The 16,807-nt window shown below is 49.8% G+C and overlaps 1 protein-coding gene across 1 annotated transcript in view; it reads left to right on the top strand.

Annotated features, from left to right (window-relative positions):
* Csmd2 (CUB and Sushi multiple domains 2) overlaps positions 1-16,807 on the top strand; it is a 569,599-nt gene that overhangs the window by 440,676 nt on the left and 112,116 nt on the right. The window contains exons 26-28 of the mRNA XM_032897562.1: positions 3,876-4,078; positions 10,303-10,494; positions 15,230-15,368. Coding sequence (XP_032753453.1) covers positions 3,876-4,078; positions 10,303-10,494; positions 15,230-15,368 — 534 coding nt within the window. The remainder of the gene's footprint in view (positions 1-3,875; positions 4,079-10,302; positions 10,495-15,229; positions 15,369-16,807) is intronic.

Below are 16,807 nucleotides of genomic sequence, written 5' to 3'. Positions count from 1 at the left end.
TAACCCAGCCTGCTCCGAGGTGGCCAGCTCCCTCTGAGTCTGCCATCTTGCTTAAATGTCACCCATTGGAGAGGTCCTACACGTGCTCTGTTCTAAGGAGGTTACCCTGTCTCGGCGACTCCTGTCACTTCTCCCGCCAGCGTCTGTCACCCCTGCGGGCTGGTGTGTACAGGAGTGTTTGCATCTCCAGCAACTGTTGGAAAATGGCATCCTGCGTTTGGAATCTGACGTTCTATCCATTCAATTGTGCATTTAGAGGACTCCCCTGTCCTTCCTCTGTTCCTCCTCCTCCTGCTCCTCCTGCCCCTCCCCTTCCTCTCAGCCTCACAGATATGAAACTTTCGGCTATGTGTGATCATCAGATTAGCTAGGCTGAACAAAGTGAACATGGCCTTGGTCCTCATGTATGCTACTAATTAAGGCTAGGTCTTCTCTGGCCACACCAGGCCCTCCGCCATTACTGCCTCCTCCAGGACGTGGGGGCAGTGTCAAAGGATATGAGTGACAACATCTGGCCTGAGAGATAATATTGTGGTAACTCCAGTTCACGTCCTACTCACCCTTCGTCTAGACTATGAGATTAAAGCGAGCTCTGATTTATAAACAAGTCGAAACCTCATAAACTTAGAGAGATTTCTGAGAATCGGATCCAAGAAGTGTGCAAAGAAGATAACTAGCAAAGGAGCAGCAGAACCGAGTTATCTGTTCACACCTGGGGACCTTAGTCGAGAAGACGTTTGTCCTCTGTGACATAATCAGTGTGGCCGATTCCAATAGAAATCCCACTGGCATTGGCTTTGGAGCTTGGTACAGTAGAGTTGATCTGACAGAGTAAGTTGGAGACGGAACCTGAGTACACTGGGGCGGGGGGATGAGGGGGACCTCTTTGTGTTAGGATACAAAAATATGAGGGGAACTGCAAGGGAAAATAGTACAATTTGGAGTTTTTTCAGCATGCTCTTGCTTTCTTTTCTTCTTCTTTTTAAAGGAATCTCTTTTTTATTGTGCGAGCGTGCCGTCCATGCGTACAATGTATTTTGATCAAATTCTCCCTGTTCCCTCCCTTCCGGTTCCGCACCTCCTGACATTGCTTCTCCTTCCCAGCTTCCTGTGCTGAGTTGTCATTGTTGTTGTTGTTGTTGTGTTGTTGTCGTTGTTGTTGTGTTGTTGTTGTTGTTGTTCTTGTTGTTGTTGTTTTGTTGTTGTTTTGTTGTTGTTTTAATCGACTTAGTTCACTTAGCAGTGCTTATGTATGAAAGTTGGCTGCTGCTCCCCAGCTAGGGGTCGGTCTTCATGAGCGCCCCATCCATGGCCAAGCAGACTCACGGCTCCTGTGAGTTCATACGTGCAGGGGCACACTCATCCTCATATGTGCAGGGGCACACTCATCCTCAGCAAAGAGTGTCCCTGACACTCGTGGCTCTTACTGTCACCCCAAGAGGTTTAAGCGTTTTCAAAAAGAAAAGTAAGGTGTTACATTTATTTATTTTTGCTTGCATACCTGCACGTGTGCTGCGGCATGCATGCAGAGACGCCTTACAGGGATTGACTCTCTCTCTACCCTCAAACTCGGGGATTGAACTCAGGTCCTCAGGCTTGGCGGCAAGCGCCCTGACCCACTGAGCATCTTGCCAGTCCTGTGACCAGGATTTTTAAATCGTGGTAGAAAAGTCAAGGCCCTGTATACTTACTGGAGAAGATAAATGTGTTCAAGTTACTTCTTACTGCAATGGGTTCCATAAACAAACTTTAAAGTGAGAAAAGGTACCAGCCACTAGCACATAATACTAGCGTCGAAAAATATAATCCCACAACAGGAACCAATTTAGGTAGAAGTAACAAAGAGCTTGGTGGGCAAACAGAATTTTTAACGATAAGTAGCCCAATTAAGAAGATGGATAAAGAATATGAAGAGATAAAAATGCCCCAGAACTGTGTGCGCAGAGTTTTAACGTTATGTAAAACACTAAATTATCTAAATTCAAAATACCAGTGAGGTTCCATTTTGGTCTAGCAGATGGGAGGGTATTTTAATGCAGAATATATTTGCGACACTATAATAGCTGGTGTGTTGAAGAGGGGGAGTTTTCAGAGAATAGTACGGTTCGATGCTGTTTGGAGGGAACTGAGATTGATGGAGTCACAGGAGAGGATAATTTTACAACCTTCATTAGAGGGAAAACTTAGATACTCTACTCCCCTCCCCTACCCCATCCAAACTATTATTTCTACAAGTCTGCCAAGACATTAACAGAGTGAGAAAAGGTCCACCAATATAGGTGTGTTTCTTACAGTTTAATGAGAAATTGGGACTAGATTGTCCATTTCTATAGGAGAAAAAATTAAGTAGGTATATATGCCCATAATGTATCATTAAAGAAAAAAAGTGACCTAAAACCAGGGCCAGGGGTCTGACTCAGTGGATAGAGTGCTCTCTTAGCATGAATGAAGTCACAGGTTCAATCCCGGCACCGCACAAAAGTGGGTGTGGTGCACACCTGTTGTCCCAGCACTTCAGAGGCAAGAAGATCAGAAATTCAAAGTCACTCTTGGCTACATAGTGAATTCAACTCAGCCCCCCACTCTCTCTCTCAAAATGTGGAGGGGATAAGAAAACAGGGAAGAGAAGATTAAATCCATGCTGGGGAAAACTGTATGAGTATGTGCACACCGCAAAGAGACTAGAAGGATTTGTGCTAATAGTCCGTGGAAAGGATAGGAGGGTCAGCTGATTGTATGACAGACCTCAAATTTTTCAAAGCGTCTCATGCTGTTTGCCTCTTCTGCCTTGTGTGTGCCTCGTTTTTACAATTTAAACAGATATATTTTTTAACATGACTGCAACAAGTGATGAGAAAAAAAATGATGTCAGTAGAGAGCAGTGCCACTTATGTGATGTCTGGGGTCTCGTGCATAATACTAATGAACCAGGGTTGGCTCAGTAGTTGTGACAAGACTGCCGCAGGTGTAGGTGGTGGAACTGGGCTCAGGTCCACAGGAATCCTCTTAATTGTCCCTGACACTTTTCCAAAGCCTCAGTGTATCCCCAAAGTGAACGGGAATGGACACATAGAGTCATACCGCCCAAGTTTGTAGCCATAGTAACCTCAGCTACCAAACCCTTTTTGGTCTGAAATAAATTGAGGTTCCTACCGGGCTGAGAGCTTGAAGTGACATGTGCCACCCCATACAGACTGCGGCTCTGGTATGGCCAGCACCACTTTGCAGAGATCCCCTAAAGTGTCTGTAGCTAACAGCTTTAGCACTCCTCTCAGAGATACCCAGTTACTGGCTTACCCTAGCTCCCCGGCAGCTGGCCAGCCACTGAGAGACCCCGTAGTTCTCCTTACCTAACCTTTTTTTTTTTTTTTTAATTGCATATGTGCGTATGTGTGCAAGACGCCACACGCACGATGCACCCATGTCTGCACACCATGCAGATGCAGAGAATCTGCATCCACCATAAGGGTTCCAGAAATGGAGCTTGGGTCTTCAGGCATGGTGGCAAGCATCTTCATCGGCTCAGCCTATCTCACCAGCCTCCTTGACGTTTTAAAAGAATCATATCCTTTCTTGCCCCCTCTCAATCTAGAATTACTAGGATTTACACTCTGGTGCGTGGTCTGATGGCTGTGGTGAGTTACGGGAGGGGGGGATGGAGTGTGGCCACGCCCACATCCACCAAATGCATACCCTCTCACCCTTGTCCCGTGGGTGGAGCCAGGCAGCCGGAAGCGTGATGATGCTTCCAGACGAGGCCTCTCCTCCTCCCTGTAAGTCTTCCAAGGCTGTGATGACCGGCGTCTCCTGAAGGGAAGTTCTTGGGAGAAAGCGGTAGGACCTGGAGTGAGCGCCTGTCTCTTCTCTCTGTCCAGGCTCCACTTCCTTGTGTTTGACACAGAAGAGGTCCACGACGTGCTACGCATCTGGGACGGACCTGTGGAAAGCGGGGTTCTCCTCAAGGAGCTGAGCGGCTCGATGCTGCCCAAGGACCTGCACAGCACCTTCAACTCGGTCGTCCTGCAGTTCAGCACGGACTTCTTCACCAGCAAGCAAGGCTTCGCCATTCAGTTCTCAGGTGTGTGGTTGCCCGCCGCCAGCACCCCCATCCCCTCCCACCTTCCATCGCTCTATCCTTGGAAAGACAGTGCGGTCTGCCCTGTATCCGGCTGGTGGTTTATTCAAATATCTGTGCTGAGGGGCCAAGGAAATAGCTCAGGAAGTGGGAAGCAACATGTTTGCCACGCAAGCATGAGGACATAAGTTGGAGCCCCAGAATCTGTTTGTTCGTTTGTTTTCTTTTTTTTAAACCAGGTAAGTTAGCATATAGTTGTAATTCCAGCAGGATACCTGGGACACGCTGGCCAGCTGACCTAGACTAGTTAGCATATTTCAAGCCAATGAGAGGCTCTGTCTCAAAACAAACAAACAAACAAACAAACAAAAGATGGAGAGAGTCTTCAGAACAATACATGCATAATGTTAGAGGTCAGCCTGTGGCCTCCACATGTACACGTGTTCCCTCCACCCCACCCCACCATACACACACAGTGTATATGCATGTGCCCCTGAGTGCTCATAAAAATATTTCCATGCAAGCCCAGCTTACTTGGGTAGGGAAAGCCAGCAGATTGGGAGATGTTCAGGTCCTAAGAATTACATGAGTGGAGAGTCAATGCTGCCAAGGCCACTGTGAACATCAAGGAAAATGTTCTAGAAAAGGTGTTAGCTACACTCATGCCTAAAGGATGAATAGAAGTAACTGAGGAATATCTCAAGGATGGAGTGGTCAAGCCATGGACAGATACTAGCAGGCTGGACCTCAGACTCTGTGGACCCTGAGTAGGGTGGGGAGGGGAATAAGACATCTCGGGTGCAAAGAAAATTGAGAGAGAAGAGTGGGTAGGTGGTAGGATGTGGTCCCTTGGCATGAATGGAAGGATGTTGAGGCAGACACAGGGCAGAGTGCTTTGTATAGGGCTCAATTCTGGAAGTGGCCATGCTGTGTGCTCTGGTTCTTTTTTGAGTGCAGGTCTTAGAAAGGACTGCAAGCCAAGCGTGAGAGTGATCTCAGTAATCGCTATTTAATTAAGTGTGCACAGCAGTGGCCGGTTATGGAACTACATGACAAAGAGCTGCCCCAAATTGTCAATATTCAAATGCCCGGGTTCTGAGTTGGCCGATCTTCCCAGAACTCAGAATCGCCCGGCTTTCTCTTCTGTCTCTCAGCTTCCTGAGCAACTGCGGCTGAGAGAGTTCTGTATTCATGGATTCAACCAATCCTAGAGCAAAATTCTCTCTCTCTCTCTCTCTCTCTCTCTCTCTCTCTCTCTCTCTCTCTCTCTCTCTGTGTTGTGTGTGTGTGTCTCTGTGTGTGTCTGTGTGTGTGTGGTAGAATCACGTCTGTACTGGATATATACAGATTTTTTCTTATAATTGTTCCCAATCAATATTCTATAATAGCTATCTGCATATTATATATTAAATATTAGAAGTAATCTACAGATGATTTAATATACACCAGGGATGACATGGGCAATATGCACCATTTTTACACAAGGGACTTAAGCACCATGGATTTGAGTATTCATGGCTGCGAGGATGCCTGGAACAAGTCCCTCCAGGATACTGAGGGACCCTGGACTTAGTAACTTGTCCCCACAGCATATGTGCAGTCTTCTGGCTTGGCACTTCCAGTCTATTCCCGAAGCTCCATGGAATATTAATTGGTACTGGAAAAAAATAAGTGTGCGTGATCCAGCCATGTTGGAAAGAGGCTTGGTGGAGGCAAAGCTGAGCAGGTTACCTGTAGTGCTAATGCAGCGTCTGAGAGCATTTCAAATGCTCACACCCTCATAAACTCCAAGCACATCTGTTAAGTCACACTTTCCAAATGTAGTTGACCACGAGTGACTTTTGTTGAGGCCGTCTCAGGAGACTGGCATTTCAAGGAGCAAGCGTTAGCAGTTGCTGGAATGAGCAATGGAAACAAGGGAAGAATCCCAGCATACGGAGGGGAGAATGTGGAAGACTCCTGGGCACTCTCTTAGGGAAGGAGCAACACGAATGATTAAAGCACACAGGCATGTTCTCTGACTGTGCCCACGCTGACAGAAATGGCTTAAAACAAAAATGACCAAAAAGAAAAAGAAAAAAGAAAAGAAAAGAAAAGGGAAAAAAGGGTCCAGGATTGCAGATGAGTATCCCACAGATCCCCATCATCCAAACTCCTCTGCGTCCTCATTGTAGCCACACAGGGTGGTCCCCAGGCACTCTGCTGTGTGAACCACCTAAGGCTCACTCCGGCAGCTTTATCATGCATTGCCCAGGCCCAGCTCCCAGGAGTCACTCTTCAAGATTTGTCTCCAAAGCTGTTGCTTCCTACTCTCCCTGTTCTGAATAAGTCTCTGCAGCCTCCAGCACCCCCAAGCATCTCCCTTCTGTTTCTCTAGCACCAGCCAATACCAGCCCTCCTGCCCATCTTGAGTGGCATCTCCTTGCCATCACACATCTCTCTTAAAGTATGAAGGCCAGGCCAGACCTCTCAGGCTCCCTGGAGTCCATGTGTGCAGCAGGTGTTGCCACACATGAAGTCATGAGCACACAGAAGGAGTGCGGGGATCAGGGGGGTCTGTGATACCCAGAGTTTCCATAGGCAACCTTACACTGATCAGAGTAATCACAGTTACCTAGCCCAGGCTCCAGAAAGACCATGACAGCCTGGCCCCCGTGCTCTGAGTACACCCGAGGTTCAGGAAAGGTCACCTTTTCTGTTGCTGTCATCGGTTAGCAAATACCAGGACTCCTCCTGGGAGAGGGAATGGCTTAACCACACGTGAACCTGGTAGTGCATGTTTGATGAGGGATTGGGCGGAAATGCCAGGGACGATTAGCACAAGCTTGACTTTATTAAGTAAACACGACTGTGCAACAGCTAACATCCTGTCAGTACCGGGAGGATCGAGCCTTTTTCCCTGAAGGCTTTGGCAAGCCGCTCAAATCCAGGAGCATTCGAGAGAGACTATGAGACCCGCAAGAGGTGAGCGGGCAGCATGAGCTCAGCCATCTACGGAGCGGGCAGCAGCTAAGCTCCCCACTAGATCATCTCTTAAGAGTTTCCACAGAAGCGTGATGCCACAGACCCTATTGTTAATCCACGCCGCGGACGCAGGCTCCTGTGGTTTCTCACACAAGGTCATAGAGTTAATAAGTAGCAGAGTCTGGACTGAAACCCATGTGCCCAAGCCTCCCAAACCTGGTGCTCAATCATCGCCTTTCGGCTGCCTACCATATAAATAACCTTTCTGAGTGCGGCCAGAACCGCAAGCTGTTTTTCTCCCAGGGATTCATTTACATGTGTACAGCACCCCGTGACGCTGGGGATGAAAGCTAAGTCTGTTTTTTTTAATTGGGAAGGTAGAAGATAATTCTTATTTGACTTTCTAAAATAAGTCCAGCCAGTGTCAAACGGTGATGATCTGTTCATTCATTCATTCGTTTATCCAGCAAATATTTACTAAGCACCGTCTGGGGCTGAGTCCCGAGGACCCTGGGGATAGAGTGATGAGCAGAATTGTCTCCGTTGGCAGAGAATGCCAGAATGACAGACAAGGAGGATGCAAACAAGTAAATTAGCAAGATTGTTACAGATTGCTCTGGGACAAGAACAGAACAGGATACTCTGATGGAAACCTGAGGGGAGGGTTAAGGGTGAGCCCAGAAAGGGGGTGAAGGAGGCTGTGTAAAAAGTAGTATGGAGCTGGCATAGGAGACTTGCTGCAGAGTCATTCCAGACAGACAGAGGGAGCACAAGGTCCTGTGACGAGGAGGGGGAGGGGCATGGGCAAACTCTGTGGGGAGATGCTTAGGACCGTGGCTGGAGCATAGCGATGGAGCATCGTTTAAAGTGAATAAAAACAAGGGACGGTTTTAGCATCCTCAAAAGGGGAGGGCTTGAGATAGGATGGCAGCCAGGCCTGGCGGCACAAGGATGTGGTCCTGGGCCACCCAAGAGACTGAGGCCTTGGGAGGTCAAGTTCAAGGACTGTCTGCACAGTTTAGTAAGATCCTGTCTAAAAATGTAAAATGTTCAAAACAAGGTCGTGCGTGGTAAAGTATTTGCCTAGCACGGAGAAGCCGGAGGTTCAGCTCTCAGATCATTTTCTCAAAAGGGAAAGGGGAGGCAGAAAAGCAAAAAGGCGGGAAGGACAACAAAGGGAGGGAGACGTAATAAGAAAGAAGAAAAGAAAGGGAGATAGACACCACATAGCAGGCTTGGAAGGGTTTTCAGCCTCTGTGATCCATGTGGCTTGTTACAATTCACTTTCTTCCTTCAAAGCACGAAAGCAGGATACCATGTAAACAAATGGCCATTGCTTGTGTCTCAATAAAACTTTATTCGTGGAAAGAAGTGCAGAGGCAGATTTGCCTACGGGATGTAGTTTGTCAGACGCTGTGTTTGGTGTCGTGGAATCAAAAGTAGCATGCCATGCAGTCACAGATCTTTTATTGAATGATGTTGCTGATAGGCTCCCGGGGCCGCCATTCCTTGGCCATTGCCACTGAAGTATTTCTGGTGACAAGACAGAACGGGTGCATCCCCCCCGCCCCCAGGGGGTTGAAGGCATAGACAGTCCAGAATCTTTTGGAGGCTTCATGCTTTTGTGTAAAAGCCAATGTGAATTGTATACTCTGGGTCACAGCAGATCCTTCGGTTGGAGTATAAAGTAAAAGTCTCCCAATTGGGGAGTAGGGAGCTGTAGGTAAATCACAGGATCTCCAGAAAATTCCTGCCCCTGGCATCTGCAGCCCAAATGCTACAGGGACAGGTCCTGCCCTCTACTCAGGGTTGGGGAGGCAGCTAGGCTATGATGGCTACCTCAGTTCTTCCTCTGCCCTTGCCTGTGCCCACTGTCACCTCCCTGCCTCTGCCACCAGTAGTAGCAGCAGCACCATTCTCCTTGGCCCATTTGCTCAACCGCACCCACCAGGGATTGGTCCAGTGGTGACGGTGATGCCATGCCACCACATTGGTTGAATTTCCTTGGGTCACACTCCCTTCCTCACCCAGTCCTTTACTCCTGCGTTCCTTCCTTCCACCCTTCCATTCCCTGCTTGCTCCATAAACCATTAGACTGAGTTAAGCACCAGTTCACGAACAGCTCCTCTGTTGTTGAGCCCCGCCCCCATTTTTTCACATGCATGTATGTTACTTGTATGGCGTGCATGCATAAATGTGTCTTCACACATATAATGTGCGTGCATGTCTGGCTTGGCGTGGAGGCCAGGGTTTGATTGTCCGTGCCTTCTAGGATCATGCTACATTTTACTTGCTGAGAATCTCCCTTGCACCCAAGGCATCCAAATTCAGCCATTGTAGCTAGTCAACGTGCCTCAGAGATCCCTTGATCCACTTCCCAAGTACTGGGACTCTAGGCCAGCTGCCATGGCCACACGGCTTTCCCAAGGGCTCTCTGGTCCTTGTGCTCTCGCCCCCAAGTCACCTGTCCAGCCCCCGTTCTGAGTTTTTAATATAGACCACCCACTTAGGTTAATTTTGAGCTCAACTCTGCCACTGGCTACAGATATCTGATGTTTTCTTAAACATGGGGCAGGTCTAAAGGGTCCGTGGCTATTTTTACATAGGGAGAGAACTGATCTCAGCAGACTCCTGTGACCCTAATGGGCAATCCTAGCAGGCCAACCCCAAACCCTTCCCAAACTCTTTTGCTTAGATCTGTGGCGTTTAAACTTTATTCCCCTCATTCAGACTGATCGCGGTATTAGAGAGCAAAGCTTTTGTCTGTGGAACAATGGTAGTATTTGTGAACGTAATTCAATTCAGCACTTATAACAATACAACCAAGCTTTTAAAGTATACCTCCAGCTAGATCAATTGTTCTCAACTTTCCCAATGCTGCGGCTCTTTAATTTAGCTCCTCATGTTGTGGCGACCCCCAACCGAAATTATTTTGTTGCTGTCTCATAACTGTAACTTTGCTACGGTTATGAACCATAACGTAAGTATCTGATATGCAGGGTATCTGATGTGTGACCCAAGGGGGTCGCGACCCACAGGTTGAGAACCCCTGTGCCAGTTGCCCACTGGTCACAGTGAGGTCGTTGGTCCAGTGGTGATGGTGATATAAATGGGTTGGGCTGGTGGCTACAATGACATGGCTCCACCATAGTGGTCACTGTCAACGGCAGTGATAATCAGCGGAGCTGATGAGAGGTGAGCCTGGCCGTCAGGCTGGCAGACACTGAGTCAGCTCCACCCCCTCTTCTGTTCTCTTGCCTCAGTGTCCACAGCAACCTCCTGCAACGACCCCGGAGTCCCACAGAATGGGAGTCGGAGCGGCGACAGCTGGGAAGCCGGTGACACCACAGTGTTCCAGTGCGACCCGGGCTATGCTCTGCAGGGAAGCGCGGAGATCAGCTGCGTGAAGATCCAGAATAGATTCTTCTGGCAGCCCAGCCCGCCCACGTGCATTGGTACGGAGCAGCGTCGGGCTTCTGCTCCAGTCCTGGGGTTCTGGGCACCAGGCTCTTCTACACAGCAGGCAGCTGCCTCCTGAGCCTGGGGCCCGGAGAATGGTACAGGAGAATGATATAGAAAACCCAGTTTTCTACACACACTCATGCAAACATGCATACACAGTCACGGACATACACAGAGAGACACGGGTATACAAACAGACATGCTCACACACACACACACAAACACACACACACACACACACACACACACACATCCAATGCATGCACCCATGCACATCTAATGATCTTTCAAAGATGATCTCAAAGAATTCTGAGCCACGCAGAGTTGTCCTCTTGTCTCCAGCCCATTGTCTAGGTTGGATGAGTCATCCTGGGTCAGAAGACCAGCAGATTCCAGGGGCAAAGGAAAGACACTTTTCTCCCTCTTTTAAGGAATTGCTGACTGCCTGGATCAGGGTTCCTGATATCTTAAAATCTCCCCATTCAACAGATGAAGGGTAAAGGCTAATAATAATAATAATAATAAAGCTCAAGGTCACATTGCTTATAAAGGAAGGGGCTCCATAATCCTCCCCCACCTCAGCTACTTGAGACAGGTAGGTAGGAGGATTTGAAGGCAGAAGTAGAAAGGTGAGGCAGAGGCAGCAAGGTAAGGCAGGAAGAAGGTCACTAGCCACCAGGTGCTCACATGCCCCAAGTATTCACATGCCCCAGGTGCTCACATGCCCCAGGTGTACCACATGCCCCAGATGTACTACATGCCCCAGGTGTACCACATGCCCCAGGTGCTCACATGCCCCAGGTGCTCACATACCCCAGGTGTACCACATGCCCCAGGTGCACTATATGCCCTAGGTGTACCACATGCCCCAGGTGCACTATATGCCCTAGGTGTACCACATGCCCCAGGTGCTCACATGCCCCAGGTGCTCACATACCCCAGGTGCACCACATGCCCCAGGTGTTCACATGGCCCAGGTGTACCACATGCCCCAGGTGTACCACATGCCCCAGGTGTACCACATGCCCCACATGCCCCAGGTGCTCACATACCCCAGGTGTACCACATGCCCCAGGTGCACCACATGCCCCAGGTGTACCACATGCCCCAGGTGTACCACATGCCCCAGGTGCACCACATGCCCCAGGTGAACCACATGCCCCAGGTGAACCACATGCCCCAGGTGTACCACATGCCCCAGGTGTACCACATGCCCCAGGTGTACCACATGCCCCAGGTGCTCACATGCTCGTGGCTCTTCTTCTCCCTGTGTGAAATGATGAACTCAGTTGTGGCTGTGCCCATGGCTAGTGGACACCAAAGAGCAGCGAAACCAGCTGGGCATTGGCGGTGTCTGCTTTTAATCCCAGCACTCAGGAGGCAGAGGCAGGCAAATCCCATTTAAGTTTTTGGCCAACCTGATCTGTAGGATGGTCAGGCCTATGTATACAAAGAAACCCTGTGTCAAAAAAGGGAAGGGGAGGGGGGATGATGGCCAATGAGTCCGAACATGTGCTGGGCTCACACTAGATGTTTGCTTAGATAACCCCATTTAGCTTTTCCCTGCAGCCCTCTGAATTTAGCACCATTCCCTCATTATAGCTACAGAAACCAAAATAGACAAATTTGGATATCTTGTCCCAAATTGCAAAGCTAAGAAACTCAAGAGCCAAGATTCCCGCCCACGCCAGGCTGAGCACAAAACCCCTGCTTTCCCACCACCGATACACCCTCCCTGCTAAAGACAGACTTAGGGGACGTCCTGAGACCCCTCACAGCTGTGTTCACCCTGGAAGTTTTCACAGTAAGGGCCACCCTGATATCTGAGACCTGGCCCTGCCTTGCCCCAGTTCTGGGATCTGGTGCCGAAAGCAAGACATGGAGTCCAGTTCCTTGATAGAAATGGGGTTGGCTCACAAACCAGGGACCCTAGAACTAGCTCAGTGTTGTGAAGAAGCAGGGTGTGCAGGCACTCAGACCCAAGTACAGGCTGAGGATCTGCCAGTCACTGGAGAAATTGTTCAAGTCTTAGCCTGTGAGGGAAAATATAAATTTCCTTGGTGGCATTCTAGAGAGAGAGACAAGATACCCGATGGCCTTCTTTGTTGGTATTTCAAATCCTTGGGCCCCCTCACCTAAGACAGATTCCCATGGCGGGGGTCGAGGGTGGGGAATGGTTCTGCTGAGAAGCATCCAGAGGCCTCTGTGCCCCCTTTCAGTGTCTTCTGTCCCACAAGGCTGCAACCCTTTTAATATACTTTCCAGAAGAGCATGTCCTGCACCAGCACCCTGAGAAGGGCTGGGCTGGGCTGAGCTGACAGGCTACAGCTGGGCACTGAGCAGGCCAGTGAGGTTAATTCAGCTTTCATAGCACACTCTTCCGCACATGGCCTCAGGGAGTGTGCCTCCTCTCACAAACAGATTGGAAATCCCAGTGATGAGCCCCTCGTTTCCAGCTCCTTGGCAGCCTGCCACGAGTAGAGCTCGCTGGCCTTGATGGCCCTGCCTTACAGGAGAGAAACAAAGAAAGGAAGCAAATATTTGTCCAATGTTGTCTGTGATGAATGCCAGCCTAGCTAGCCCTGATCCCAGTCAGCACATGAGCTTCGAGCTCTGGTTCCTGGGTCTGAGTCTGGCTTCTCCACAAGGGGTGCCGTGGGGTCACCTGTGCAAAAGCCATGTCAAAGATGAGATGTGAAATCCTGACCCTCCCCTCCGGGGCTGCCTTTGGACCCAGCAGAAGAGCAATGGGGGGGATTTTAGGAACACCTACACTCACCCTGCATACAGAAGTCTGAGAGAGACTCCTGACCTAAGCTGGCAGAGAGCAATTGAAGCCAGAATCCTGACCCAGAATAGTGACATCACAGAGACTCCCGGAGAATAACCCCCACACAACCAGGCTGGGACACCACCTTTCAATATTCCAGACTGACTCTGGCAAACCCACTCCCTGCGATAGGACATCACAGCCCAGATTTGTGGCTCTAATCAGCTGCCCCCCTGCACAACCCTGTGCTCAGGTGGATGTTCAGTAAAAGAGAACAAACAGTGGGGGGTCAGCTAAGGGAGACTCCATCATACCTGGGCTTCTCCTGTGAGCCTAGAGTGGGCTACACTGTTCTCTCCCAGGACCACTTGCGTTTTGGAGGTCGTCCTATACTCCTTCAGAGGAGGATATAGACTCTGGAGCCAGGAAGTTCAAACTTGGGTCTTAAAGTGACAAGGAATTACTTCACCTCTCTGGGCCTCAGTTTCCCCATTGTGTATAGCCCAAGAGAGCAGTCTCCATCCTCGCCCTCAGCTCGCTGCACTGTCAGACTGCACGACGGAACGCTTCATCTGAGGCGACATGTCCTGCCCACATGGACTCAACATGGCTCACAGGATGTGTCTTTCCATGGAAAAAGATGCTCTGTTCATAAGTCTTCCAGGCTAACACTCACATATACTAGGGCCTCTGTGGTCTCAATGGGGACTTTAGCTTTTTTCTCAACAATGTGTCCACAAGCAACGCAACAGCTCATCTCTGGTACAAGCCAGGAGCTATTTCCTTGGCCAACCCTTTGACCCTCCGCTACACCCTTTTGTCCCCTCCCCAACCATAGTGCCTGTCTTGGATATGCTGGTCACCTCTTCCAGCCCCCTGCACTCTCACTGGCCCACCATCCACTGTTGATTCTGACAGTGCCCCTGGTTTCCAAATGAAGCCATTGCCCACCGTCCACCAGCATTCTGCCCTTGACTCTCTATGCGCCCAGCATCTGCCCTGTTCAGCGCCCTGTACCACAGCCTTGCCCAGGATGCAGTGAGGTGCCTGAGACCTGTAGAGGCTGAAGGAGGCCCCTGGGGAAATAGCTTGCTGGATCCCTGGCCACCCTCCCCTCCCCCTCTGTTGAGAAGTCCACCAGCACAGGAGAGGGTGGCCGCTGTGGACTCATGAGGGACCGCACCATATCGGTCCTGATGAGGTGCGTACTCATCCTTGGGCGAGGAGTGAGGCTGGGAGGCATCTGGGATCCAAGCAGATGCCAGCAGAACTGGCAGCCAAGGAGACCAACCGTGCTTGGCAGGCAAACATGGTGGTGCTTTCCACTCCCCGAGATATCCCACACAAGGAAGATGCAGTGAATACCCAGGAGGCTTTCCTGGATTCATAAGACAGTGGGAAGATGCTGCGTATTTCATATGCCTGAAAGACAATGGTGATGCCATTTCGACCATGAGACCTCTCCACTAAGCATCATAGACACCCCCTAAGGGAGACGTCACCTCCTTTTTAAGACAAAAGGAAAATATGCAGGTTAGGTAATTTCCCTAAGGTCACAGCCAGGAAGAACCAGTTTTTTTGTTTTTTGTTTTGTTTTAAGATAATTTATTGAGAGCTGAAGGTTCCACTCAGTTGATCGAGTGCTTGCCTGGCATGCACAGAGCCCTGGTGCAGTCCCCGGCATCATGTCAAATGAGGAACGATAACACCGGAAACTCCAACACTTGGGAGGTAGAGGCAGGAAGGTTGGGAATCCAAAATCATCCTTCACTACGTGGCAAATTAGAGACCAACCTTGGCTACACAAGGCCCGGTCTCAACAACAATAATGGGGTTTTTATTTGTTTGCTTGTTTGTTTGTTTTTTACTGAGGTGAAATGTGCAGAGTGAAAAATGGCTGACTTTTAAGTGGACCAAAGAAAGAGGACAGACTTTTCCTTGCCTTTTCCTCTCCTCAGCTCCTTGTGGGGGAGACCTAACTGGACCATCAGGAGTCATTCTGTCACCAAACTACCCAGAACCCTACCCACCAGGCAAGGAGTGTGACTGGAAAGTGACCGTCTCTCCAGACTACGTCATCGCCCTGGTATTTAACACGTATGTACCTTTCCCGGGGTGGGACCCTAGGGGTTTAGAGACCTTGGGGGTTGAGGACCTGGGGGGCCAGGTGAGTCCTCAAAGGTGTGTGGCAGAGTTCTCGGATCCAGTGGTAAGAGAGAGGTGGAGATGGGAAAGGGTTCCAGCACCCACTGGCCCTCTTCTCCGCCCTGGGCTGTGTCTGCAGTGCCCTTGCAATAATTTCAGAAGCAGCTAACATTCTCTCTCTCCTACTCTCACAGCTGCTAATCACAAAGGAGCCCTAACCCGGGTCTCCGTGTCCCACCACAGTGCATGGCCCTCTCCCCAGTGCCTCACCCCATCCTGGTCTCCATCCCGGTGTTTTGCCATTCTCCCTGACCTTTCCACCTAACCCGTGTACTCCCCTCCACTCCATTCACAGGCAGTCCTCCATAGATCTGCCCTATCTCCCTCCTGCTTCCTCCCTCCAGTGCCCCGCAGGCCACTAAAGCTTGGCTGCTGCCCCAACAGTCCCACTAGGAACTTTTCCGATAAAAGACTCCAGCATGGGTTGGGGAGGTGACACAGTCAGTGTTTGCCACACGAGCCTAAGGCTCTGAACTTAAAAGGCCAGGCATGGCGACACATGCTTGTAATCCCAGCACCGGGGAGGCAGAGACAGGCCATTGTCTGAGGCACCCAGCCTAGCCCACTTGGCAAGCTTCAGGCTAGTGAGAAATTCTCTCTCAACATACAAGGTGAACAACTCTTTGAGGAACAATGTCCAAAGGTGACCACTGTATGGTGTATGGTATAGGTGACCACTGTGTGGTACGTGCACACGTGCCACCGAATTCCCACACCTCTGTCTTCATTCTCCCTCCTGCTTTGACTTGACCCTTTATCATCTTCCATTGCAATGTTGTCTTAGTCTCCACTCTGTCCCGTCCAGCCTTCCAGAGTAACTTAACAAGGTAACTCCCAGAGTACTTTCTCTTACAGGCAACTTAAAAACAAAGAAGCAAATAGGTGCCCCCCTTTTTATCCCTTAATAAATCTCTCCTCCTTGTAAGTGAGTTTGAATTTCTGAGTTTGGCTTCTACAGCCTGACACACACCCGTCTCTCCAAGCAGGCCACCGTCCGCCCTGTGTCCAGAGCTCCAGTCAGACCGAATACCTGGTGGTTTCCTGAGTCTCAAAGACTCGCTCATGCCTATCTCACTTCTCCTTCTGCTTCCCAGTGACTTTCTTGTTTCCCCTCCTTGTCCCACTGCTGAGGGTCATCTCATTACCTGGGATAAACTCAGGCTGGACCACCATGAAAGCCTGAGTGTGACCCTCCCTGGAGACTGAGCATTTTGTAGCCTCTATATACACATTGTCGACCATTCTGTGCAGTCAGGAGCGTGACCTACGGTAGCCCTGTTGTTTATTCTGAATGAGCAACTTTATTAAGTGTGCAGCAAGCCAAGGTAAAA

This window comes from Rattus rattus, chromosome 1 (genome assembly GCF_011064425.1).
Source record: "Rattus rattus isolate New Zealand chromosome 1, Rrattus_CSIRO_v1, whole genome shotgun sequence".
Taxonomy (NCBI): domain Eukaryota; kingdom Metazoa; phylum Chordata; class Mammalia; order Rodentia; family Muridae; genus Rattus; species Rattus rattus.
This window is presented reverse-complemented; position numbering and strand designations above follow the sequence as displayed.